Here is a 25,755-nt window from a genome sequence, read left to right on the forward strand (position 1 = left end):
ATCTGGCTAAGATGAACCTTTCAGATCAACACAACAGGAAGACCAGTGAGTACGGGATTACAATTACCAAGACTAGATATTAAAATAAAGCATAATCCGCAAGACAAACCCCTTTTTGCCCCTCTGCCGGACCGTCACACCTCTGCCCCTTTCCTGGGAATGTTTCTCTACCTGCTGCGACACCCACGCCGCCGGCACTGACCTCCTTCCCACGGAAAAAGGAATGCGACTCCTTTGGCATCTGTTAATTCTTAATGTTATTTAATGCTCCAGATCCTTAAATGTGGCCGGGAGAGGCCGCAGCGCGCCCCAGACAGTGAAACACCCCTGAGCGAGCGTGTCCCCAGTGTACACGGAGCTATTTATAAACCACACGCAGGCACTGCTGCAATGACACGTGGCGTGCGCGATAAACCACAACCAAAATATAACTACAAGGAGGATGAGAATGAGATAAAATGAGCAGTAACTTCCGAAGAGTTCGCGCACCCCGCGTCCCGCTCCGGGAGCCGCGGGGGTCTCTCCGTCACCCGCCCCTTCCCGGGCTCCTCCCGCCGCTCCCGCCCTGCCGGCAGCGCATGCGGGAGGCGGGGATGGCCGGACATGGCGCTGCCAGCGCCGCCGCTACGGCGCTACTTGCTGCTGCTGGCGCAGGAGCACCTCGAGTTCCGCCTGCCGGTGAGCGCTGCCTGGGGCCGGGACCGGGGCCACGACCGCGGCTGGCGGCGGGCCCGGGCGAGGCGCTGCCCTCCCGTCCCCTCCCGTCCCCTCCCGACCCCAGCCGGGGTCCCGTCTGCCCGGGAGAGCGGCCGGCGCCTCTTCTCTGGCCGCATCCTGTGGGCAGGAACCCCCGGCTCCCTGCTCCCCTCCTGCCCCAGGCTCTTGGAGAGCCTCCGCGTGGTGGCTTTGAGGCAGCACTTTCCTAGCCGCTCGCTTTTCCAGAGCCTCTGGCGCTAGGAGAGGTTGCCAGCGCAGTACCCGCGGCTCCGTGTGAGAAGCGGAAGTTGGGGTTATAAAAATGCTTTCAAGGTTTTGGTGACTAATTTTGAAGTTTGTTTAAGTTATTCGTCAGCTCCCGGCAGCGTGCCCTGTGTGCAGGAGTGGCTGGTGCTGCCCTGGGCCGCTCTCGATGGACTGCCCAGGGAGCTGCTGGGGTCACCGTCCCTGCTGGCGTTCAGGAGGGGACTGGATGTGGCACTCAGTGCCATGGTCTGTGTCACAGGGTGATGTTCCCTTGTCGATTGGACTGTTACATATTACAAAGTGCTTAATGTCTCTTGAAGTTTTTATTTTCATTGTTTTCATTAATTCCTATTTGCTTTGTGGGACTAGAACCCGAGTTTCATTTATGATCAACCTGATTTTTCTTTAGGCAAGGTCATCGGATGAAATAAAAAGGAGATGATACATATGCAACACAGAAAGCTTTTCTTTATATCACCAAGGTTTTGTATGACACTTGGTTGATATAGCTGCTGAAAGAATCAGAGCCATTTCTCTTTTATTTTAGTGACTGCTCAGCTTATTTGGTTTTGTGATGAGCTATGCTAGGAACATCATTTGTCAAAAACCTAATGGAGCAAGCGAGGACAGATTGTTTTTAGCCAGGTGATCTGCTGGTCCTGACCCATGGTCAGTGTTACTAGTGAAGCATCACTTTTATGTGAAATAGTTAGAAAAATATTTTAAGAAGAGAATGGATAATATTGTAAGAGGAATGTTGTTGTGACAATGGAGGATTGAACAGTAAAGATTCTGATGAAGGAGAATATGTGAAATGGTGGGGTTTAATTACTGAAATTTTCCTGACATTCGCCGATGAATTTTGAGAAAACTGTTTTTCTTAAGTTTCTCAGGGAAGTCTTAATTTTCAGTTCACAAATAGTACATACAATCTGAATTTACTTGTGAACTTCTGCCCTATCTACCATCTGCATTAGAATTTGTGTCATGCTGCTTCTCTTTTCTCTTTTTTCCCTTTTCTTCTTTATAAGATTCTAAAGTCTGACCTGTATATTTTCACTTTAGGAAATAGCATCATTGCTCTCCCTTTGTGGTGGACAATTCAGTGGTGAGCAGGAAATTCGTGTAAATGTAAGTAAGGACTAAATATTTTACTTGTGTGTGTATGGTCTGCAAGTATGTTCCTTACAGTATTTTTGTTAACTGTAGGCAGCTAAATAAATATTGAAGTTTCTTAAGAAAATCGGGAATCTTACCCAAACTGAGGACTTCTCAATTTCAGTAAAGACTCAGAACTGGAAAAAAAGATGCACAAAATGCACCTCAGGTTGTCTTCATTTACCAGCATGAAAAGAAGCAGTGCCATCTGCTGTGAGGCTCTTCTTGCTTTTTAGGATAGCTAAACCCTTAAAACACTCAGCAACAGTTTGGAATTGGTGTTTGCCTCTAAATCACTGAGACAGAGGAGGAGTGCGTTTAGGAAGCCATATGATTCTGGTCTCAGTCCTTGAAAAGAGAATGTTTTTGGGATTTAGTTACTACTTGTGTGTAATGAGGTGTTTCCAGCCTTCCAGTCAATTATATTGGAAAAATTAAATACATAACAGAATTTCTCAGACATTCAGGCTGAGTAAACAGTTTTGTCTCAGATTAATTATTTTATCCCCACATTCTCTGTATGATTAAAGATAGCAGATGTATTTTTTATTAATTTTTTAAGTCTTCAGTATGCATGTTCTGTTTTTTAAAACAGAATTGTGTAGTTGTGTAATTCATGTGACGTTTTGCAGCTGGGTATTTGCATCACTTACCTTCTCTTTATTGCAGTCTCCCTTTTGGATTCTCAATATTCCTTCAGAAGAGATGGCAAGGGGACTAATGAAGCGGACAGTATGTGCAAAGTAAGAGATGAAAAATCTTGTAAATAATAACCTAAGCAGTGGAATTTTGTTCTGTTATTGCAAATATAAATTTTGTATGGCATCATAAAAAGTCTCTGATTCCCTCTAGAATTGGTAAGGTGTTGCTGGAGCCTGTAGGACTGATTATGTAACATGCCTGTCTGTCATCTTTACTCAGTGTATGATCAATTCTGGGTCTCAAAATGGTGTTCTTCACTTCAGAGACAGCACTTGTAGTGTCACTCATGTTTTATGTGCCTTCTATAATGTTGAGTTAGAGACTTTTTCTAAAATATGTATGGAATTGAAAGATACAACTAGTGATATGTGAAAACTGACAATTATGGAAGGGAAAGTTTGAGTCACCCTCCCTCAGTCCTGGCATCCAAGCCTTCAGCCCTGACTGCTGCAGCAGAAGTCCCTTCTAGGATATTCAAGAGCACAAGAATATGCTGGAGAGTGATTGTTCCAGCTGGTCCTTTTTAGTGGTGTCTGAATAACATGCTTCCTAGTGAGGTGCATGAGAGAGGCCTTGAAGTATGGTTCAGGATGAGAAGCAGCATAGGTGTGTTATGTCCCTCTGATCATATTAAGCTTGTGGTGTCTGTGCTTGTTCTTCAGAGCTTCAGGTCTCCTCTGCAAAATGTTGCACAGTCCCTGTTGAGTACTTGTTGTCTCAGGTATTCAGTTTTACCTACAATGACTTGGGCTCTCCACTCTTGCCTAAAGAATGGAGCACTGCACTTCAAAAAGCAGCTGCAGGCAACTAGGGGAGTGAAATGTGACAAAACAGCTTGCAGATGTTCTGCACACCATGCACTCTCAGCTAATGTATGCTAATTCTGTGTACAAAGCCTAACTAGCCCATGGCTTATGTTTCTGTCCTACTGCTGGTTGTGGGGAGATGTGTTAGTTTTAGAATAAGGTCACTGGAGTACCTCCGTTGCACTGCTAATCAATGTGAAAAGCTCTGAAGCTTTTGGTATGTGTTACCAAACAAAGAAAAATATCAGTGAAATATCAGCCTGCGATTAAAAATACTTGTTACAAACAAAAACTAAAACATTTGTCTAGAATTAAATGCCAACTTTAATGAATGAATTAAAGCCTAAATACATTGGCCAAGTAAGTTAAAAGGAGTAAGTGTCTGTAAGGCGTTTTCCCTGCTCTGTGTGACTGACTCTAAAAAACTTTGTAATTTCAGGTCTATATTTGAACTGTGGGGCCATGGAAAATCTGCAGGGGAGCTCTATGCATCTTTGAAGAACTATCCAACAGAAAAGATGGTATACATATAAAGAATCTGGATACTATGGTTCCTTAAGCCCACTGAATAGCACTGCATCTGTACTAATTAAAGTGTCTTTGCCTTTTCTTTTTTTCTTCCAGCTTCCATATCTACAGTCAGACTCTACTTACAAAGTACACATTCATACATTTAATAAAACACTGACCCAAGCACAGAAAATAAAAAAGATTGATGTAAGTAGATGGTTAAGAAATCTTTGTTTAGTTTAATCTATTCATGTTATTCTTATTCCATGCTATCAGTGTATTTAAGTTTCTTCAAGATCTTAAGGAAGTTTATGGTTTATGTCTTATCAGGTCTAAATGAGATTTTTATGTCTGAATTAACATTCACTCAAAATTCATGACTTTTTTTTCCCCCCCTTATAAACAGACTGTTTAAGGCTTATACAATACCAAACAAATATCACTGCTGATTTCTGCCCAGTGTGCTGGGGAAATTGAAGCTTACTGCTGAGAACTACAAGATTCAAATGCCAAGAGTTAGGTGCTAGATTTTTGGAAAATCTGTTACTTGATCTCCGTATTAGGCTTTTATTGTTGCAGAATGTGGAACAAGTGACTTCAGCTGCAAGCTGTGGATTGTGTGCTGATCTCCTGTTCTGTCATCATGTTCTTATCTGTACTTGTGCTCTCCTCCTAACTTTATCAGTATTTCATTTAGGAAATTTTTCCAAATTATTGTTTATTTCTGCTCTTTCACATTCTATTTTGGCACCTATTTGTTCAATTCACTTCATTTACAGAGACTGAAATTATCTGTATAAGTCATAGCTTTTTTCGCTGTTTGTTCAGTTTTTGTGTAAATGAAATAATGCTAAGTATGTAAACTGCTGTAGCTGCACATCACTGAAATTTCACATCCCATTATTCATCAGCAGTGTTGTTTCTATAACTTGAAAATTGTATAATTAATATGCACAGTTAATTTCCTCTGAAGCTGAGCTCTGTTCAGCTAATAAAAAGTGTTATGGTTCCCAATTCCAAACCGTAATCCTTTGAGCTATTTTTGTTAAGAAGAAAGTAATTTCAAAAAAACATTGAAAATTGAACTTGTTATTACTAGTATTAACAAGTGAAATTTCCCACAAGTGAAGTTGTGGGTTTTTTGCTGATTTTTTGGTTGGTTGGTTTTGTTATTTTTTTCTTGGGGAGGATGGTACCTATTAAAAAAAAAACAGACCCTGTTTATTTTTGTATGTTTTCTTTATTGTATAGGCCCTTGAATTTCTGCCATTCAGAGGAAAAGTAAATTTAAAGAATCCAGAACACATATTTTGGATTTTGGAAGATTATGGAATGAACCCAAACGATGTTCCAGAAGAGCCTATTCATCTGTATTTTGGTAGATGGGTGCGTAAGCATGTTTGCTGCTGTTCTTGCAAGCTTGTATTTTCAGGGAAATGTACTTAAGTTTAAATGTAAAAAGTGTTTTGACTTTTAATAGAAGCAGAAAATAACCATTGTCTGAATTTGTCTTTGCATAATACTCTGGAGCAAGTCTTGGTAGGTCTTACTGTGACTAGGAAAAAGTGGCTTTAATGAACAATTTAGAGGTAGAAAAAAAAGAAGTTGCATGTAGAAACACACCTTTGTTTTGCCATCCACTGAGAGAGCTTAGCACAGCAGTGACACTGAACAGCTGGGGTAGTGTGTTAGATTTTTTTGGACCTAGGTGCAGCTGAAAGCCCTTCCAAACACGCAGAAAGATGTACAGAACTGTAGATGGCTTGTGGCCCTGCTGAGTGGCATCAGCCTCACTGCAGCATTCTGTAAGTGCTTCAAGTGATCCTGGCAGGGACCTTCATGGAAAGGTACAGACTGATCCCTGAGGCTTTGGACATCAGTGAGTCAAGCCCACAGGCAGGTACCTGCCCCAGGGAACACCAACAGTGCAGAAGGAACCAAGTAAAAAAACTGTCTGGAGCCTCTCATCTGTGGTCTTCACTACAAATGTTGCTGCCTGCTGGCCATATGCACTCTAAACCTGCTGCATTATTAGGATACCATGAGGAAATTCGATCTGTCTTTTATGTTTTTGCGAGGGAAAACTGGCTCCTCAAAGGATCTCCCAGAATGACTGGGGGAATATGGCCACTGGTGGGAATATGTGCTTACAATGTTCTGGGTCAAGGGCAGCTGAAAGGAGTGAGGAGCACTGCAGAGGTTGTGTAGCTGTAGTCAGTGGCTTGTGTTACAGGGAAGCTACAGATTCAAGTGATCTGTTAGGGCTTGTGAATAGTCTCCATGCTGTGATTGATGTGTGAGCACCCTGTGTTGTGGTAATGCTGCAAAACATTGCAGTTGTTGTCCCATCTGCGCTGAATTCCTAAAGTGTTCAAAAATGAGTAAACCAACCTGAAAAAATAGGCAGGTGTATTTTGTTAGCACAGTAAGACTGATGCTGAGAGAGGTGGGGGGATGGTATTGAGTAGCGTTTGAATGTGTTTTGTTTTGGATTGCTTTGGTCTCGTCCAACATACTTCGGAAGTCTGATGTAAAAATGCCAGCATTTGGTCTTTGTTTGCTTTTCCCTCAAATTCTCACCTGTCAACATTATCCTAAATTTGGATTTTGAGTGGGACAGAAATTTCAGTGAAGAAAGAAATTCTGTCTGACCTTAAGCATCCATGTGTGTGCCTGCATGTCTTAATGAGTGTGTCTAATCCTCATATTTTTGAAATCCTTTTAACTCTGAATTGCCAGGAATTGTTTTTCTGATGCTTAGAATAACAGCAAAGTTACTCTAATTGTAATTTCTTGAAAGAATTTTCTCTTAAAATGATTGTACATTTTTAACCTCTGTCTTGAAGAGCTTACCTAGGTGTTGAACCAAGATACCTGTAGCTTGGAAAGAAGTCTGTCATATTTTCAGATGTCAGAAAGCAAGGTGATGTGTTACGAAGTAAAGTTACCTGTTCTTGGATGGTGTCACTAAAGAAAGTCTGTTAGTGTGTCTGTTTATATCTTGTATCCAGGATCTGACAGAGGTTTTAAATGTTTCAACAGATTGCAGATGGCCAAAGAGAACTCATTGAATCCTATAGTGTAAAGAAGAGACACTTCATTGGAAATACAAGCATGGATGCCTGCCTCTCCTTCATCATGGCAAACCACGGGAGAGTAAAACCCAATGACATTGTATATGATCCATTTGTTGGAACAGGTATATGTTTGGTTTTTTTCAGCTAGTGGTAAGAACTGTAAGATTGTGTTAGTGTTTGCACTACTCTTTTACCTGGTGTCATGACTTCTGGTGCTCAACAGATATTTGAGATGATACCAAAGACAAAATGGTGTTTATAAAATTAATGGATTTTGGAGGAAGGACACCAAATTCCAAAGATGTAAACAGTTTATTTTGTGCTTTTAAAAGGTCTGTCTTCACTGGTGTGTTTTATGCCCACATGGCCTAAATGACCAATCCATGTGTGTCATAGAACGCTTAAGATCAAAGTGACCAAGAATTGGAATTTGGCCAAGCACTTGCTGCATTCACTTCCAGGACATTACAAGGCAGCATTTTAGAGCTGGCTCTTTAGGGGAGTGCTGAGGGCATTTCTGGTCATACGGCACAACACAGCAGTAGTGAGGTCATGGCAACATTCCATGAGGAACACTTCGTTGTGCCATTAGAGCCTGTCTTCAGGATAATATTGCTCATACAAGTACCCTTCCCCAGCTGAGTTTTCCTTATCTTAGCCAGGAGGGGGAGCTTTTATTCCACATATTGCTGTGCATGGCACAGAAGTAGTTTTTGCCTTAGGGAAACTCTGCTGTACGTGAAATAGCTGATCTATTGTGTCAGCTTGTGCCATATAATTATAAAGCACAGTATATTGTGTTAAGCTGCCTATAGTAGTTTCTTCAAAAATGTAGCAAAGGCTGTGTTTCTGACCTAGAACTGAATCACAGAGTATCCTGAGTTGGAAAGAACCCAAAAGGATCATCAGAGTCCAACTCTTGGCCCTACAAAGGACACCCTAAGAGTCACACCATGTGCCTGAAAACATTGTCTGAATGTTTCTTGAACTCGCTCAGGCTGTGACCACTTCCCTTGGGAATCTGTTCTAGTGCCCAACCACCCCTGGGTATTATTTTTTTAATATCCAACCTAAAACTTCCCAGACACAGCTTCAGGCCATTCCCTCGGGTCCTGTCACTGGTCACCACAGAGAAGAGATCAATGCCTTCCTCTCCTCTTCCCCTAATGAGGAAGCTGTAAATTGTACTGTGGTCTCCCCTCAGTCTCTTCTTCTCCAGGATGAACAGACCAAGTGACCTCAGATCTCAAGGCCCTTCACCATCTTTGTTGCCCTCCTTTGGACACTTTCTAATACTTTAATGTCTTTTTCATATTGTGGCATCCAGAACTGCCCCCAGCACTAGAGGTGAGGCTGCCCCAGCTCAGAGCACAGTGGGACAATCCCTTGCCCAACTGCAGTGCTGTGCCTGATGCACTCCAGGACACGCTTGGCCCTCCTGGCTGCCAGGGCACTGCTGACTCATGCTCAACTTGCTAAATTTTAGTCAAGGTGACTCCATGTGAAATGCATAGATTTAAAAATACTTATATTAATGGGAAGATGAAGAAAAATCCCTGCAGACAGGTTAGGGAGAGAGAAGACTACACTAGTAGGATAAATTCTTATTAGCATGTGTCTTCTCTGTGCCACAGAAAAAGACCATGGATATGATATTTTCAGAAACAGCGGGGTTTGGTGAACTCTATGTTTTTTGTCTTAAATTTGGTTCTTATAGGACCTGATTTTTTTCTTGCATACTAATATCTTATGAATTTTTTTCCTCTTTCTTGTGCTTGTTCTATGGAAGGTTCAGGAAATCCCTCTATTTACCTCTTCGCAGGTGGTTTCATTTTGATGTCTGTGGCATTTTGTTGTATTATAAAACCTGCAAACTTAAATCACAAAATAAAGTCTCTGAGAGCATTCTTTCTCATGGGAGTGAAAATTGAAGAAAAATAAAAAGGAAGGGTAAAGAAGAAGAAAGTCCCATAAAAATGATGAAGCTATAGAAATTCAAGATAAATGTTGTGTCTTGGTTCAAACATATACATAATTAGTATACATGTATATGAATTATGTATATGTTCATATACATCCATATATGTAACATATACAAAATTCTTCCCAAATTGCTTAGTGGTTTGAATTACAATTTAAATTGGGTTTTTTTGTTAGGCATTTGTAATATAAAGGGTAGGGGTTAAACGGTGCACTGGAGATACTGGGTGGCATGCCATTTGTCAGTAGAGTGTATTTATGGCTAAATAATAGTGGCTTTTTCACTTACTTCTTTTGAGTAAATCCCAGAAATTTCAGTTGTCTTATGAGGACCTTCGGAAGATTTTTAAGCTTGTCAGTACAACAGTGCCCTGTCACTGGAGTTTATGGGAAATGGTTTGGAGTTGAGAGTGATGCAGTCATTTTGAGCTGATGGGTTTGGAAATATATTTATTCAGAATCTGAGGAGCATTTTGAAGAACTGCAGTTCAGGTTTCTTTATTAGTGTAGCTTTGTTACCTGGCTGTGTTTCTGCCTGGTTTTTTACACTGAAGAAGTGAATAGTACCAAACCAGAAGGCCTTGCAAAATGGTTCTCGCTAGTTGCAAACTAACTGTTTTTTGCTGCATAAGCCAAATAATAAGTCTTTCACATTAGTATAAGAATGGTCAGTTGGCATTTTTCCTTGGAATATAAAGTGCTCTTTGACCAGGCTGGCTTTTAGGAGACTTGATTCTCCTTTTTACTGTCAAGCAGAATTGGAATGACCAAGACTGTTTTTAACTTCCATCCATGTTTAGATAGTCTTTCCTCAGTGCTGGGCAGAAGGAAGCCTGGAAGCTTCTAGAATAATAAATCAAGTCTTTTACCTGAATATTTTGCGCTTCCTCGTAGACAGTCAGTTCAGGTTATCTCAGTAATCTTGTTCATTGTTCTTTTGGAAGATACCTGTGATACTGCATGGTTGTAAATGACAGGATGTTTTTCTTTGACATCCTGGAGGACCAGACTTCGTCTGTGCTGAAGAGGTGGAGGAATAGTGTGTGATAGAAAGGGATGAAGCTCTGTGCCATCATCATTCTGCTACAGGTCACCAGGGACAGAGTGATTCCCTGATTAACCCTTTCATATACTGATCAAAGGGCTGGCCATGTAAGAGTATGTAAGTCTCTGTGCACCTTCTGCATGAACACAATTGAACTAGTACAAGCTGAGATTTATTAAAAGCTGTAAAACATTATTTCCAAGCTTCTTTTTTTTGCCTGTGATTAAAAATATTCTTAGATGGGCAAAGGACTCTCTTCTTAATTCTTTTGTAGGACTGGGTGGTATGCCATACTTGGGGTCAGGGCTAGCTAAATTTGTCTTGACCCTCTGGATGTACTGCCCATCTGTTCTGAGGGATTGCAGCCAAGAAGGGAAATGGGTGACTCCTTTGGGGTGAGTAACCTTGTTTTTCCCTGATCCATTTCACAAGAAAAAGCAGAGGAATATTAAAAGTTTTTTTGTTCTTGCTCACCTTTGGTTTTGGTAGAGTTCATTACCATATGGTGTAGAAGTTTTCTGGTGCGCACAGGGCACATTAGGGATTTGCTGGTGTTCAGTGGGTGGCTCAGGACAGTGCAGCCACCTGAGATGCTTCTTTCCACGTTCCTGGTGAATGGGAAAACTGGTGTCACCCCCAGTTTGCAAATTGTCAGCCCTTCATCCTGCAGCAGTCATCCCCTTTATTTAGCAGGACTGTTGACATCAGTGGGGTTCACAGCCTTGTTCTCAGTTGCTGTTCTGTTCTAAACCATTCTGGTAGCCACAGACTTCTTTATTAATAATTTGACCACACAGGTATCTGTCCATCTCCTGCTGTCTGTCCATTGTTTCATTTGGAAGCTGTTAAAGAATTAGTGTAATTTATTCTTTTCTACAGGCTGTTCAGCTGTTTTCAGTTTCAAGAGAAAAACACACTTTTCTTTTTTGGTATGGTGTTCTTTTCTTTTTTAATTAGGAAGGCAATAGCAGTAATTAAAAAAACTGGTTTTATTACAAAGTAAGTACATTGGCAAAACTAGTGACAAAGTAGGCAGCCTACTCACAGACAAATGCATTTGTATGTAGTTTTCACACTTGAAAATTATTACAGAAATGGTTTTTATATTTATATTTACATTGGAGATATTTACATTTGTAATGGTCTTAACCATTGTTTCTTAAAACATGGGAATAGCCCCCTAATAGAAGTTTGATTTTTAGACACTGTTAAACAAACTGGCTTTGAGAACAGACACAGTGGAACTGCCATTTGTTCTGTGATGCTTTTTCCAATTGTTTGACAACAGTTTGAAATTCTGCTCCTTGCAAAGTAGAATCAAAAGTTTTGGTTCATGATTAAAGGATCTTACTGCTTAAAATACAGAAAGCCATAAACAAAACTCCTGAACAATCTCCAGAGATGAGGAGTGACATAGGGCATTGCAAGATAAGGAAAATCATGTAGAGCGGACAAAGGACTTAGTGTTATTATGTCTGATTATAATTACATAGTGATTATAATTGGTTGATAGTTCTACTTCTTTTTTTAGTGTTTGTTTTGTTTTTTTTTTTTTTTCTTTTCCTTGGGTGTAGTGTGCTGCTGTTGTAGGGTCCTGAAGTTCCTGAGGAAAAAATCCTAATGCAGGTAACATGTATGACAGAATTTTATACTTTGCCTTTTTTCTTCCCTGTGTAGGTGGCCTTCTAATCTCCTCAGCACATTTTGGGGCATATGTGTGTGGTACTGATATAGATTACAACACAATCCATGGATTAGGTATGTTACATATTTCGAAGCCACTGAAATCTTACCCTCTGTAATTTAAGAATACTGATGGTAGCAGATGATACTTAGTGGATTTTAAAGCAGCATTAACCTTCACAGGATTTATTTGGTCATGCTTAGTTTTATTCACCAATTTACATGTACACTAGTTAAGATATTATCTTATTTTTAAGCAGGAAACATTTTTGAAAAAGAATAATGAAGACCAAAATGAAGTTCCAAATAATCATTACCACAGCTATGTGCTCTTTTAACCCATGATGTGGGAAGCTCTTCAAAACCTAACCCCGAAACCCTAATCTTATTGTTACTTCTCTGCAAATATGCAAATTATATTTGACCTAGTGGACAGGGTTGTGACTGGTGGATGGAGAGAGCATCTTGCAAACCAGCATTTTTGCAAATGTGTTCTTTGACATGCTGTGCAGATGGTTCAGCAGAACTTATCTCATGTATTTTCATTTTTCCTTAATGCTTGTGAAGTTTATTTTGAGTACTTTTGACAGGTTTTTTTGGTGACATTTAATTATTTTCTTTTAATTTAAATGGTAGAGTATATGAAAGCTTTTCTTATATAATAGTTTCATGTTGAGTATGCTTTTTTTTTTTCCCTTTCCATTCCCCTTCCCCTCCCAGGCAAGGCAAGCAGAAAGAACCAGAAATGGAGAGGGCCAGATGAAAATATCAGAGCTAGTCTCCGACAGTATGGTTTAGAGAAATACTACCTCGATGCACTTGTTGCTGATTTTTCAAGACCAATATGGAGAAAAGGGATATTGTTTGATGCAATCATTACGGACCGTAAGTTTGTTACTGCCTTTTGTTTCCCAATAACAGCGACTAAAACATTATTGCCCATGTACATTGATTAAATAAATGCCTGGACAAGTGCTCAGGTCTGCAGCTTCTGTGTTTCCAAAGATTCTTGAGAGCAACACTGGAAATTGGATCTGCATTTGACATCTCTGCATTTGTTTTAAGGATAGTTATTAATGTATAATGAAGCTGACAATGACACTTTCTTCTATGGAGAGAATGTTACATTCACTGGCATAAATCAATATGGCTGAAAATCATCCTTTGAAGAAGTCTCCTTCAGTAAGAGCATAACATGATTGATGCATAGAGACTTCTTACCAGAATGGTCTGTGTTGCTGTTGGCAGCACAATTGGAGTCTGCCATGCATCTCTGATGGACTTTGGGAGACTTGTGATAAGTGCTTAATGTAATGCTTCCAGAGAGAAATTTTAATGTGTTTCCAGTACACTTAGCTACTGGAAGTAGGAGCAGTTTGAAAGGATCCTCTGCTCTTTTAGAAACCTATTTACTAAACACTATTTGTCTTGTAAGAGACCGAGAGGATAAATGAAGACCTTGATACAGCAATTTCTGATCTCAAGTGCTGGCTTTTGCAACGACACACTCATATTAATTCGGAGTGGGAAGTGTGACTTTTATTTGTGGGTTGCTTGCTGGTTCTTATTTGGCCTGTTCAGCAACAAGACAATGTAGAATATTAATATGGACTTAGAACTGAGTGTGAAACCATTTGTAAAACTTCTGCAGTGGTTACATCGGTGCTTTTGTGATGCTGAAACATGTCTCACAAACTCAGGTTTTTTGAACATGAACTAAGTATATTGTGCTATTAGAGATGTGCAAAAAACGTATGAGAAAAAACCTTCTCTTGGTTACTGTGTGTGAGAATTACCATTTGTGTAAGGTACTGACAAGAAATTTTTATATACTTAATTCCATTTTGTAAAAGGTTAGTTAAGTGCTGTAGGGGACATATTCATGTCTCTCAAACAAAAAAGGATGGGATTATTTATCACATATTGGAAATCGAAGAAATATCTTTTAAGAAAAAACACAGCATTGTCCTTTGTCTTGTAGTAAACATGTAGGATGCTAGAAGCTCTTACAGCTGAAGGGATTTCCTTGAAACAATTTTAAAATAACTTTTTGGAGCAAGAAGCTTTCAACAGATTTTGAAAAAATTTCCCTTACTGACTTCTACTTCGTAAAAACATTCAATTTTTTTTTTTACCCTGTATAAGCCACAGTTTGTGCACTGTTGTGTATGTATGGTGTAATTGTATGTTATTTGGACAAAGGGTGAGGTTCTCATCTCTGCATTTTGCTTTTGCTTTGTCTAGCACCATATGGTATCAGAGAAGCACCTCGCAGAATGGGATCACAAAAGGAAACAGTTAAATCAGTTGAAAGAAGGTGGGGAAACTGTCTTGTCTGTTACAGAATATAAATGTCTTAATGGAAAGCTAGTTGCAGTTTTAGAATATTTATTACTTCTTAGTTGGCTGTCAGAAGTTAAAAAATGTTAGCAGTTATAATTTAAGAAGGAAAACCCTTTTGCTTCTGTTTGCAAAATTACCGTGTCACTTCCTGCAACCTTCCTGGTTTTGTTTTCTCTCATCCATTACATGTGTTCAGATTTCAAATCCCATTTCTCACCACTTTGAACCACCATTAGCATGTATTTCCAGAAAAGTTCTCTTTGGTCCCTGCAGGCTGCAAAATCACTCTAAACTGGCATACCTGTAATTTTACCTTTAACATTTTTCTTTTGCATTTTCTACTGCTCCTTTCTTTTCAGAGATACTGTATGACTTCTCCACTGCCTGGCCTTACTTGCCTTCTGACTTGAATTCCTCTAGAAAGATGCTGTGCAAAATAACTATTGCAGCATAACTGTAGTTCTTGAAACTTATCTTTAGTACATGTGGAAGTCAAAGAGAGAGTTAGGGGGGAACTTGAGAAGTTGTATTCCTCATAGTAGAAGTTGTACTCCTGGATTGTCTTAAGTAGCTTTGCAAAGCTCAGAAAGTGCTTTTGTATTGATTTTTTTTTTAAATTAATATTAAAAATTTTGGATTTACCTGTGCTCTTGTGTTTGTTGACACTTGTACTTTTTCTTTTCAGCACAGAAAATCACTTCTTCATTTCATCCAGTTACCATCTAAGTGATATCTTTTTTGACCTCTTGAAGTTTGGGGCAGAATATCTGGTGATGGGAGGAAGATTGGTTTACTGGCTGCCCATATACAGACCTGAGTATGTACTGTTGATTTCTGCTGTGTTGTATGTCAGAATGGATGCTGCATTCTCACTGTGCTTTCCTTTGGGACATAGGAGCTTCCGTAGTACCAGCACTTCAGAGCAATGCCCTGACTTTTTATTTTAACATTTTATATGAGGGAGGCCACATTTTGTAACAGAGATTTTGAATGGAGATAATGCCTGACTGTTACCAAACAGAAAATCCCTTTGCATATCATTGTAAATGAATGTCCAGTAGGTTGAGGTTTAAGCTTAAAAAGTTAGACTTTCAAGGTGCAGATAGTTTTCTAAGACAGTAGAAGCAAGGCTAGTATTAGTATGTGTTTCTGCTAAAGTAGTTGATAGAGGTTTGTGAAAATCATCTTTGGTTTTTTGGGGTTTGGCACTACTGATTTGTCGGAATCTGTGGTATTGATGATTCCGAGATTGTAGAAAGTCTCTGTCTTTCTGCCCTGTTGCCAAAGAAGAAGCCATAATTTATCTGTGCTGTTTTCAAGGTTGTTTATTCTTGCTTATCTATAACATGTTCTGCTGCCCTGCCACAGGTCTGTCCTGCAGGGCAGCGTGCGGGGCTCTGCCCCTCAGTGGGATGGTACAAACATTATATACCAGAAACTACGTGTGCTATATTTACAATAGTGTGCCAATATCTATCATCTACGTTGAACAGTGTGTCCCCAGCCTAAACCAATAGAAAAATGCCAACACTCCAGTGAAACATGGAGGGCATGAAGAAGGAGAAAAAGGACAAGACACACCCAATTTCCTCCATCTTGTCCCCTCTGAACCCCTAATCTAGAAACCTAAAATTTTACTTCTGCACCGTGCCACGCTAAATTATTACTCATATCAAACACTCAGAGCTTGTAATTCATCCTGTAAGATTGAAAACTCTTTTCCATGGACAGAGATACAGACAGTGTCTCTCGGGGCTCTGTACAAGGGGGTTCCTGACCCCTGCCAGGGTCTCAGACCTTCCAGGGCAGCCAGAGGGAAGCCCTGGATTCCCACACTGATTCAGCTTTCTTCTGAGAAATAAAAGTCAAGTGACCAAGAGATGGCAGTGAGAGGCAGGAAGCATCCGAGAGCAGCCCTGTTAGGGACGAGAGAGGCCAGCAGAGACTGCGGGATCCTGCCTGCTCAGGAGTGCAGCCTGGAATCAGAGCTGAGTGCGTAAGGAAAAACAGCTCTTTGCATGCCTTATTTCAGCATCTCTTAGGTTAGATTAGAGAGGGTTTTTTTGTTTTGTTTTTGTAAAGATTTTTTACTGTAAAGTGAGGAGTTGATGTACAGTAGCCATTTCAAGGTGTCCTCCAGCTACAGATGTGCTCTGAAGGTAGTTTCTACAGTGTCATATATTTCTATGTACAGTCAAATTATACTGTTATATAAAGTGGTGATTGTCCCTGGTTTCACCATGGAAATGGCTTGTGATAGTCGTATATATCTCATGCTGTTTTGCATATTTAGAAATCAAAAGGAGCCATTTCTGTTACATGTTTCTGTAACAGGAGAGTGAGCTTAGTAGTTTGCACTTCTTAGTAAATCATTAAATTTGTATTGTAGGCCTTTTTTTCTCATAAGACAATACACAGACAAAATAATGAATGCCATTCATAGTATTATAGCTAATTTTCATGTCAGTGAAATCTCTTTGGAATTACTGAATTTATTTTGTTCATCAAGATACTGGTGTTTTTCTTTCTGCTCATTGAACTTTGGTAAAAGCATGCTTCCTCACTACAGCAGTGTAAAGTGTTTTACTTCATATTTTGGATCAACTTTAGTTGCTGTTTTGGGGAGGTCTAACTGAGTTGACTTTTAAGAAGTGAATTTGTACGTCATGCTATGACTTGAAGTACCAAAGTTGCTAGAATTAGCATTGAATAGTAGGATAGTCACTTTATTTTAGCTGTAAAATGAACATGGGGCATTAAAGCAATTAAGAGGGGAGAAGATACTTTCTATTAACATGTTTCGTTATCAAATATCCCTTGGCAACACCTGCCTTGAGTTTCATTTTTTGAAATCTTTGTATATTACCTGAAATTAAAGCCGAAACTATTGGATTGGATGTCTGTTAAAATCATTGCTTCTGTATTTCTTTCTTGACATGTTTCTGAGCTTTACCTGAAAGAATGTAGAAATACATTCATTAATGCAAACAGAAAAGGCTTTTTAACAAAGTGATAGTGATCTCTCCCTCTTCAAGATAGCATCTCACTCCAGAGTTTACTCTTTCAATCAGACATTGAAATCATTGTTGAGTCCAAATTCTTCTAATTCCATTAAAGTCAGCCTTCGGTATGATTATGGAGAGAAACTTCTAAAATGCTGTGGCAGGGTGCCTGCCTTTGTAAAAGAAAGTCAGTTTGGTGCTAACGGATGCATCAAAAGTCTTGTGTAATAGAAAAAGCAGTTGAGAATTAATTTGATTCTCCTTTGCTAAAAACATCCTCTGACTTCATCGAGCTGAAGCAGAGAATTGTACATGGGAAGTGACTGAAAGGTAGTTTTATGGTTTGGAAATTTTGGAGTAAAGCAAAGAGGCAGTACTGTTTGGCTTCTTCTTATTTGCAGATCTGTATTTGGGATTGAGTTACTTATTTAACAGCTGTTACCTTAATAAATGCAAGTTTTCCATCAGCACCTAGATAGATCCTATTTTAATCCAGACTAATACCTTTACTTTCATTCAGAAAATCTACCTCTTTATAGGAAAAATGTGAAGCTCCTCCTTTGCACCTTTTAAATTCAAGCCACAGGTATTAAGTTGTTCAGTTCTGTGTTTCAATGTCTGACTTCTGTTAACTCCCAAACACTGGAGAATCATAGGAGCAGGTGTTTTGTACAAAATCATACCTAACAATACCAGAACCCATTTTCTGTGTTATCTTTTAGTATCTTTCGTATTACATGAAAGCTTATTACAAAATCTAAGAATAAATGACTGATCTATGTTTCAGTATATAGGAAGAATATCTCATATTTATCATATTAGCTAGGTTAATACTTCTTGCTGCTGTAGTCCCCTACAAAGCTCTTAAATCTTTAAATTTCTCTTTCAGCATTTGGAGAAATAGAAGGATTGAAAGCAATGTAGATAAAGCACTTTCTATATAGAAGCTAGTATGCTTATGAGGTGGGGCATTTAAAACACTGTAACTTGCTTCTGTAGATAGTAGTAACGTTGTCTTATAATTAAATCCTATCTAATGTTAAATGATGGTGGATTTTTATTTTGCCATTAGAAAAAGTGATTATAATGAGATAAATTTGTAATACCAAATTTTGAAGTTTGGGAATGTTGCTGTCTAATAAGAGCTGGTTTAATAAGATTTGAAATTGAAGTGCAGTGATCTCCCTTTTAGGAAACCAGAGTCTCTTATTCCTGCAACTTCATATATGTTGACTGTGGAAAATATTTTTAAAATCACAGCTCTGACTGAATAAGTTCTTATTCCTGGTTGGCTGAGATATTTTATTCTTGAAATTATAAATACAGGCCCATGTGTTCATACATTAACTTCATTTAAATATATGCAGTAAATGGGGAGAGTGTCTCTTTACTATGAGATTTTAATTTATTCTACACACTGCATGTCAAAATGATTGGAATATATGATGTCAGAAATTTGGAGCAGCAATATCTGAATTTATTTAATCAGGTTAAAGTGCATAAAAACTTTCAAGTGTGAACCTTTTTGTGAAGTGTCTATAAGAATTTTGTTTTAGATGCAGGTCTTCCACTTCATGAGCTTACAGCACTAAGAATGATTATTTCTTCCAGATACACAGAAGAGATTATTCCCCGCCATCCATGCCTGAAACTTATTAGCAACTGTGAGCAGCTGCTTTCCAGCCACACATCAAGGCGCCTCATAACCATGGAAAAGGTGAAAGAATTCAAGGTAAGTTTGAATTCTTGATCATATTGTGTAAAATAGTAGCTGTTGCGTTCGTGACAAGTTCGAGCTATTCAGCATTTGATCCTTGTTTCTGTCACACTTTGGTTTTTATGATCAGAGTTAGTGCTTTTGTAAAATTGAACAGTGATTTAAGGTACTGTTCTGGTTTTGGTTTCTTCCTTTTTATTCTCAGTTTTTGGTAAACTCTTCATCCTGAAAAACTCCCTTGATAGTGTGAAAAAGATCTTTGAACTTATGGTTACTTGTAAATCCTATCTACAAAGGCTTTGCCTTAATGCCCAAGTTTCCATTGATTTCAAAGTGTGTCTCAATGCCCAAGTAAACACTAAATATCTTTGTGGGTCTTGCAGTAGGTAAACCTTATTTAATTGTGTTACTTCATCTTTAAAGTGGTACATTTTAGCTTTTGGAATGATACTGAAGTTGTGACAAGTACAGCAAAGCACACTGGCTCCTTTTTCTGTTTTTGTTTTGTGACACACTAAGTGCCTCTCCTGAGGCATTGAGACCAGGGAATATTGCATTCAGGTCTTCTTTCCATTCTTGCTGCTTCTCTCACTTAATACTGTTAAAAGAAAGGCTAAACACATGTGAGGTAGATTCTTAATGAAAATGCACTCGGTGAGCAAGTGCTTTTAGTATATTCCTTGTCAACTGGAAGAGCTGTTTCAGATGGCAGGAGATGCAGTCAGGCTGCTGTGTCTGTGTGGTGCTCGAACTACTGACACAGCAGGGCTTCAGTGCTGCCTTCATAATGCCTGTGGTGACTGCAGTTCTCAAGCAACACCTGATCTTCTATAAACACTCTGTGTGGAGTTCAGCCTCAGAGCTGCCAACTTCACCAGTAGCAAACCAGGAGAGGGTAGATGATGAAAGTTTTTGACATGTGCATCTTAGGGTGTTCGGGGAGGTTTTGGCAGCAGTTTTATTGCTACCAGTGCTGTCAGGTAACGTATTCTAACCCAAAAAATTTATCAACCCTTCTGCAAACAGACTCGCATCATTTGTTACTCTCCTCTTGTGCATCACGTGTTCTTCAGTTCGTGGATTGGCAGGTTCATGTCTGGAAGTTCTTAGCTCTGAGCACCTGAGACTAATTGGCAGGCTTGCTGCTTAGATAAGACTGTGCAAGTGCTTACATTCAGTATTCCAGATGTCTGTTAGATAATTTAAAGATACCAGAACCCATGTGTGGTTTCTGATGATGCAAAACTTGTCTAGAGAACAAAATGCATCTTGAATCCTTAGCCACTACCTGCTTTGTTTAGGACTGTGTTTTGGTGTCTAAGATTTCCCCACCCCAATGTCCCTTACCTGGAACATGTTTTTTCCTCTATTAATATCCTGAGCAACCTTTGAATTGGATACTTCTGATTTACCAGATATGACCATAAAATTCAGTAGTTATACTTTTGTCTGCTTTGCTTTTTCCTAAGTGAAAGAATGAATTTTTATGGATATGCCTAACATTTATGTTTCCAGACTGTTCCTGTCTGCATTATTAAACTGGTTTGTAACAACCTTCAATTGCCTTTTAATTCAGCTTAGTGCAGCACTTGCAAATGCATGAGAAATGTTACAAATTGTGTTACTATTATTATGCAGTTCTTCGGTTTCCCCAGTGTTTGCCACCAATAAAGAATTGCAGATTTCAAAGCAAATTTTGATTTCACTATTAACACTTTAAATAAACTCTTAACTGTCTTAATTCAGTCAGTTGCTGAAATTGATGGTGCAATTTGATTGGAATTGTTTGTAATAAAACTGAGACCAAAGTGAAGGCAAAAAGTTGAGTTTGTCTAGGTGAAGTATTGATCTGTCATTAGAAATCATAAGCATGGAGATCATATGTTGTATTAAAAATCTCACAAACCTGGTATATAACTCACTGTCTTGTAAGCATCCAATCTGTTATTTTGAAGTTTAAAGTGAAACTGTGCCAGCTGAAAAAGGTTTCTTCCTGAACTCAGTGTTGATATGAATATGCTCTTCCAGTATGTGCACAATATGAGAAGAAGAGTTTTGGGTTTTTTGATTACTGTTTCAGACAACTTTTGCCACTGTTCCTCCCAGCACAGCATTCATCCCAAAATGCACACTCCCCTCCTGCCTCCCCCACAGCACATCTGCACACTGTCCCCACAAAACCCAGGGTGGGTGGGGCAGGGGCAACTGCAGCCTCAGCCCAGGGCCCTGTTTCTCCCTCCCTGTGAGGCATCCCACTTTTTTTAGTGCCAAGAGAGATGCCTAGAAATTATGTAGTAAGATGTAACAGGAAACTTGACTGGAGGACAAACTCTGAGCATATGATTGTCTAGGAAGGGACTGTGGAGGACCAGGCACACAAACCCACCCTGCTGAATGGGTGAAGCATTTCCAAGTCATGTGGTCACTCTGGAGTTGTTACTGGTGTAGAATTTTTCCTACTGAATTTAGCAGTGTCTGTTCCTGGGTGTATGACCCTGCTGTCTCTGGTTTGGTAACTGCTCCTTTTTGTTTATAGCTCTATAACATTAGTACAAGTGGTTTCTATAGCTACTGTCCAGCACCAGATGTAGAATGGTAGGAAGCAGTGATAAGGCTAGGAAGACTTTTTTTAAAAACAAAAACTAAATGTGGCTAATTGCCTTGAAGCTGAACTGGGGCATGCTAGATGAATAAAAATTTTTAGAATGTCACTTCATATTTGCCAAGATCTAAACAACATTTTCTTGTTGTTTAAAAAATAAATTGTTAAGGTTTTCTTTACAAGTTATTTTCTCTGTAGACTTTAAATGAAGCCTGTCCCTGGCATTCAGATTGTACCTATTCAGCTCCTTGATACAAAATACTCTAAGTTAGCATTTGCTTGGAAATCCTAAGTCTCTGAAATCCAGGAATTTCAGTTACTTTGATAAGTCCTCACACTGACTTTAAATCTTTAATTTGACTAATAAATCTCAACAGTGACTGGTATCTCCAGGATAGTTCAGGATTTCTTATTTTCTTTTCCTTGTTTTAAGAAACAATTCCCATTCTTGTTAGTGTTTGGTGGTTTTTGGGGGTTTTTTTTTGTTTTGTTTTTTGGGGGGGGGGGGGGGTTGGTGGTTTGTTTTTGGTTTTTTTTTGTTTGTTTTGTTGTTTGTTTTGGTTTTTTTTTAAGCAATTGCCATCTTTATTAGATAGTCGTGCCTGTACAGGTGAGAGGTAGGGAATGGAACCTCTTAGACTGGAATTACTGTGATGTAGGCCAGGAACTCCCTTTGTAATCTCTCCTGTGAAATCCATGGCTGACTGCATATCTCTCATTTAGCAAGCAGTATTCGCAGAGCTCCTGGATTTTTGAGATGAGATTCTGCTGTGGAGTGGTGGGTGCATTACACCTGTATTCTACATGAAGTTTATTCTTCTACACAGCACATCCTCTCTTTGCCCTAACCAGCTTGGAGGTATAGGAGAGGGTAGTTTACTCCTTCATCTCTTCTCACCAAATCAGCATTTTATTTCCCAAGGAATCAAGATGAATGTTGTACACATGCATGACCTCTTAGAGGTTGTGGGGATTAATTTTTATCTTAAAGTATCTTTGATCTATGTATCGTTATACTTCAGGGTCAAATATCCCATCCATTTCTCAAAATAAGTGAATGTTAAAAGCTTGTTGTTTATTAGCCTGAGAATAGTCATGGAGATGGCAGTCTCTCACAGATGACCAAAATAGTAGATAATACTGTGCCTGCATTGGGTTTCCTGAAGTAATTTTCTCCTGCTATTTTCCAACAGTGCAGTATTTAAACAGAGCTGCTGCTACTGGTGTACATGCTTTAAATAATGGATATCTACATGGCACTGAACATTTAGCAAGTTAATTTAAGCTGGTGTCACATTCCTGATGTCTGCTTTCATAGCAGGTGAGACCTTCTTCGAAGTAATATCTCATTATGTCCAGAGGAGGGCCCTTCTACATGCACACAAGCGTCTTGCTTTGTTGAAAAACCTTTTCTTTCACTCCTTTAGAATGCTCGTTAAGATATCCGGAGCCAGGAGAGATGTTGATCTTGGTAGCTGAAAACCTGGAAAAGGCTGCAGAAGCTGAAGGGAGAGATTTTCCACTAGGATTGTGTTCATCCTTGCATTGTAATACTCTTGTAATACAAAAATATTGACCGAAATCTACTTCCCTGTTTCTACTAATGCTAAAACACTCCACAGTAACTTTATTTTCAAATATGAACAAATACCTAAATGTTTTAATGTACGGAACCAATGTCTATGTTACTGCATTGGTTAAAAAAAAATGAGAAGAAACACGTGGCAGAATAGAGGCTTGGTTCTGTTGTGTGCTTCTTTTTATTTTCTCCTTGTGCAATTCAGTTGTTCTGTATGAGGCTGGTTGTCACTGTTTCTTCCTGCTTTTGAGCATAATGATAAACTGACATCACCCAGAAGCATAAAACTGTTTTTAGAAGTTGCCATCAGTTTTCTTTAACACTCAGATTAAAGTTTGATGTAATGTTTATCTTACAGCATTGCTAATGTTAGCTGACAAGTATCTTAATTGTATAAAGCCACAGTACATGATGAACTAAACCTTTGTATATACAGTGGGCCAATTTTCTAAACTGTGTTTTTGGCTGGTGTCAAATAGGTATTATGTGTAGGGATTTACTGTGTCAACTTTAACTTTCAGAAATACATGAATGCTGCACAGAAAAAAAAAAAAAAAAAAAATCTGTGAATGTGCTTCAGGAACTGTAGGAACTCATTTTAGCCATTTGTGTTCGTCTTCTGTTTGTGCCTGCCTTCCACAGACCTCTGACTGACTGAATGCTCCTGAAAATATTTTTTCTGGAAAATAACCTGTGTGGTGCACGGTACCTGTGCTCATTTGGTCATGTAAGGGTGGGATTCTGATGATGTCAGCTGAGATATTTTCAGCAGTTTAAGTGTGTGCTGTTGAACTGTAAAACAAAAACCTAACTACCTTACCCTTGCACGTAATGGTTTGAAAAAGTCTGGAGGCAGAGTGATGGCAGTACGTGCTGAACACGCTACCCTCAAATCTAATGTTTGTCTTTTGATGCTTTGCAGGATCAAGATGCGAACTCTTACTTGTTGGATGGTCAGTATATGCCATACAGGGGACACAATTCTTTCCGTGACAAGTATTTCAGTGGTGTGACAAAGAGGATTGCCAAGGAAGAAAAGGACAATCAAAAGTAAAATATTATATAAACAGCTTAAAAAAAGAGAAAATAATGAACACCATATTTCTTTGTAAGGACATCTGGATATGAACATTCATTTGGATGCTTCAGAAAAATAAATACTGCTTTTAATTTTAAAACAAGATGAAACCCACAACCCAGGTTGGGAGCAGTTCTTTTTAATTAGCTTTGTTTATAGCAGATTTTATTGTACAAGTTTTTTGAGTCTTATTTAATTTATATTTGTATTTTCAAGTACTAATGATGATTGACTAAAACCATTATTATTGTTCTTTCACCATTAACGTTTACAAGAAAGCAGTAGTATTATTTGGCTTCTTAAACTGTGAACATCTGGCTGTTTTAAAAACACGTGGTGATGATCAGGCATTGCTGATTAAGAAGACCATTTTCATTTGTTTTGTTTTTTCTGTAAATGGTGTACAATAAACCAAGGTTGGCGTGAGTTTTTTTTTAATTCTTGCATGCAATAATTGCTCATATGAATTCCACTTGTTCTGGCTGAGGTCACAAGTGTTTAAAACAAACAACAAATGCAAAGAAACAACTGGGCTCATGCACACCCACAAAAAGAAAAGCCTCTGTGATCTGACAAACTCTGGAGAGCCTATTAAATCCTGTGAAACCTGTCCACATCTGAAGCTCATCTGTACCTTGGATTTGCTTTTGCATTCCTAAACCTTGACTCTTGGTAACGCCAACTGTCTTCAATTTTTGGTTCAGAAATCGATAGTTAAACCAGTAACAACAACAGCATAAAATCAGTAATGGTTCCCTAATGGTATTAAGCCTAATCAAATCTTTGAAACCAAAGCTGTATTTGTTAAAGGGCAGACTTTGCTGAATCCACACCACGTCCATCATGGAAATACCTAATTTGAAAACCACTAAGCCCATTAATTCAGGATGTTAATGGCTCTGCTCATTTTGGTGGTCAAATATGGTCATATATCCTTCTTGGTCTGTGTTCACCAAGCAGAGCCTTGGTGAATGCATCTGTGTTCCAGCCAGAGGAATCTTGCTTCTCAGTTTGCTGCAGGTTGCTGACTGTGGTCATGGTAATGTCTTTGTAGATCATAATTTTTAAGTGGCTCTCCAAGGAAGGCACAGGTCATTGTGTGTATCTGGCTGAGTTCATTAACTGAATTTATTTTTCTGTGTATTGTGGTCCTCAGCTGCAGCAGGAAAGCTTACAAACTCAGTGACAACTTAGTCTGGCCTTCTGGCTCTAATCTGTGGTGTGTTAAAAAGTTCTCAAATAGTGATTTATTTTCTGTGTTTCCATTATAAATCACTTTGTTTTGACACTTTTAATGTCAGCCATATAATAGTCGTTCTGGACTCAACTTGGAGTGAGATCAAAGCTCAGAAAATTTTTCAAAAGCAGAATTTAAATTGATCATTTGAAAATATTACATCAAAAACGGACTGCTTCTGAAAACGTGTCTGCATTTCAGCATTGCAATTTAGCATTTATCTTATATTACTTAACAAATTAAAAATAATTTTAGTTCTTCATAGGCAAGGAA

The 25,755-nt window shown here is 38.9% G+C and overlaps 1 protein-coding gene across 2 annotated transcripts; it reads left to right on the forward strand.

The window, feature by feature from the left end:
- The first annotated feature begins 528 nt into the window (after positions 1 to 528).
- On the forward strand, positions 529 to 24,683 carry TRMT11 (tRNA methyltransferase 11 homolog). 2 transcript variants are annotated; one of them, XM_002187007.6, is made up of 13 exons: positions 529 to 678; positions 2,029 to 2,094; positions 2,791 to 2,864; positions 4,069 to 4,150; positions 4,254 to 4,346; positions 5,391 to 5,525; positions 7,182 to 7,338; positions 11,919 to 11,999; positions 12,645 to 12,809; positions 14,169 to 14,241; positions 14,953 to 15,084; positions 18,881 to 19,001; positions 24,090 to 24,683. In XM_002187007.6, the coding sequence occupies exons 1-13, from the start codon at positions 604 to 606 to the stop codon at positions 24,219 to 24,221; spliced, it is 1,386 nt and encodes a 461-aa protein (XP_002187043.2). In that variant the 5' UTR covers positions 529 to 603; the 3' UTR covers positions 24,222 to 24,683. The 2 variants fall into 2 exon arrangements, with proteins under 2 accessions (XP_002187043.2, XP_072782954.1); XM_072926853.1 differs by lacking the exon at positions 24,090 to 24,683 and adding an exon at positions 22,782 to 24,057.
- The last annotated feature ends 1,072 nt before the right edge of the window (positions 24,684 to 25,755 follow it).

Source organism: Taeniopygia guttata, chromosome 3 (genome assembly GCF_048771995.1).
Source record: "Taeniopygia guttata chromosome 3, bTaeGut7.mat, whole genome shotgun sequence".
Lineage (NCBI taxonomy): Eukaryota > Metazoa > Chordata > Aves > Passeriformes > Estrildidae > Taeniopygia > Taeniopygia guttata.

Bases quoted from the DNA above. Each gene is read 5' to 3' on its own strand.
- TRMT11 (XM_002187007.6), top strand. From the start codon at position 604: ATGGCGCTGCCAGCGCCGCCGCTACGGCGCTACTTGCTGCTGCTGGCG. The intron at 679-2,028 runs GTGAGCGCTGCC...TTTTCACTTTAG, and splicing joins ACCTCGAGTTCCGCCTGCCG to GAAATAGCATCATTGCTCTC. The intron at 7,339-11,918 runs GTATATGTTTGG...TTCCCTGTGTAG, and splicing joins TGATCCATTTGTTGGAACAG to GTGGCCTTCTAATCTCCTCA.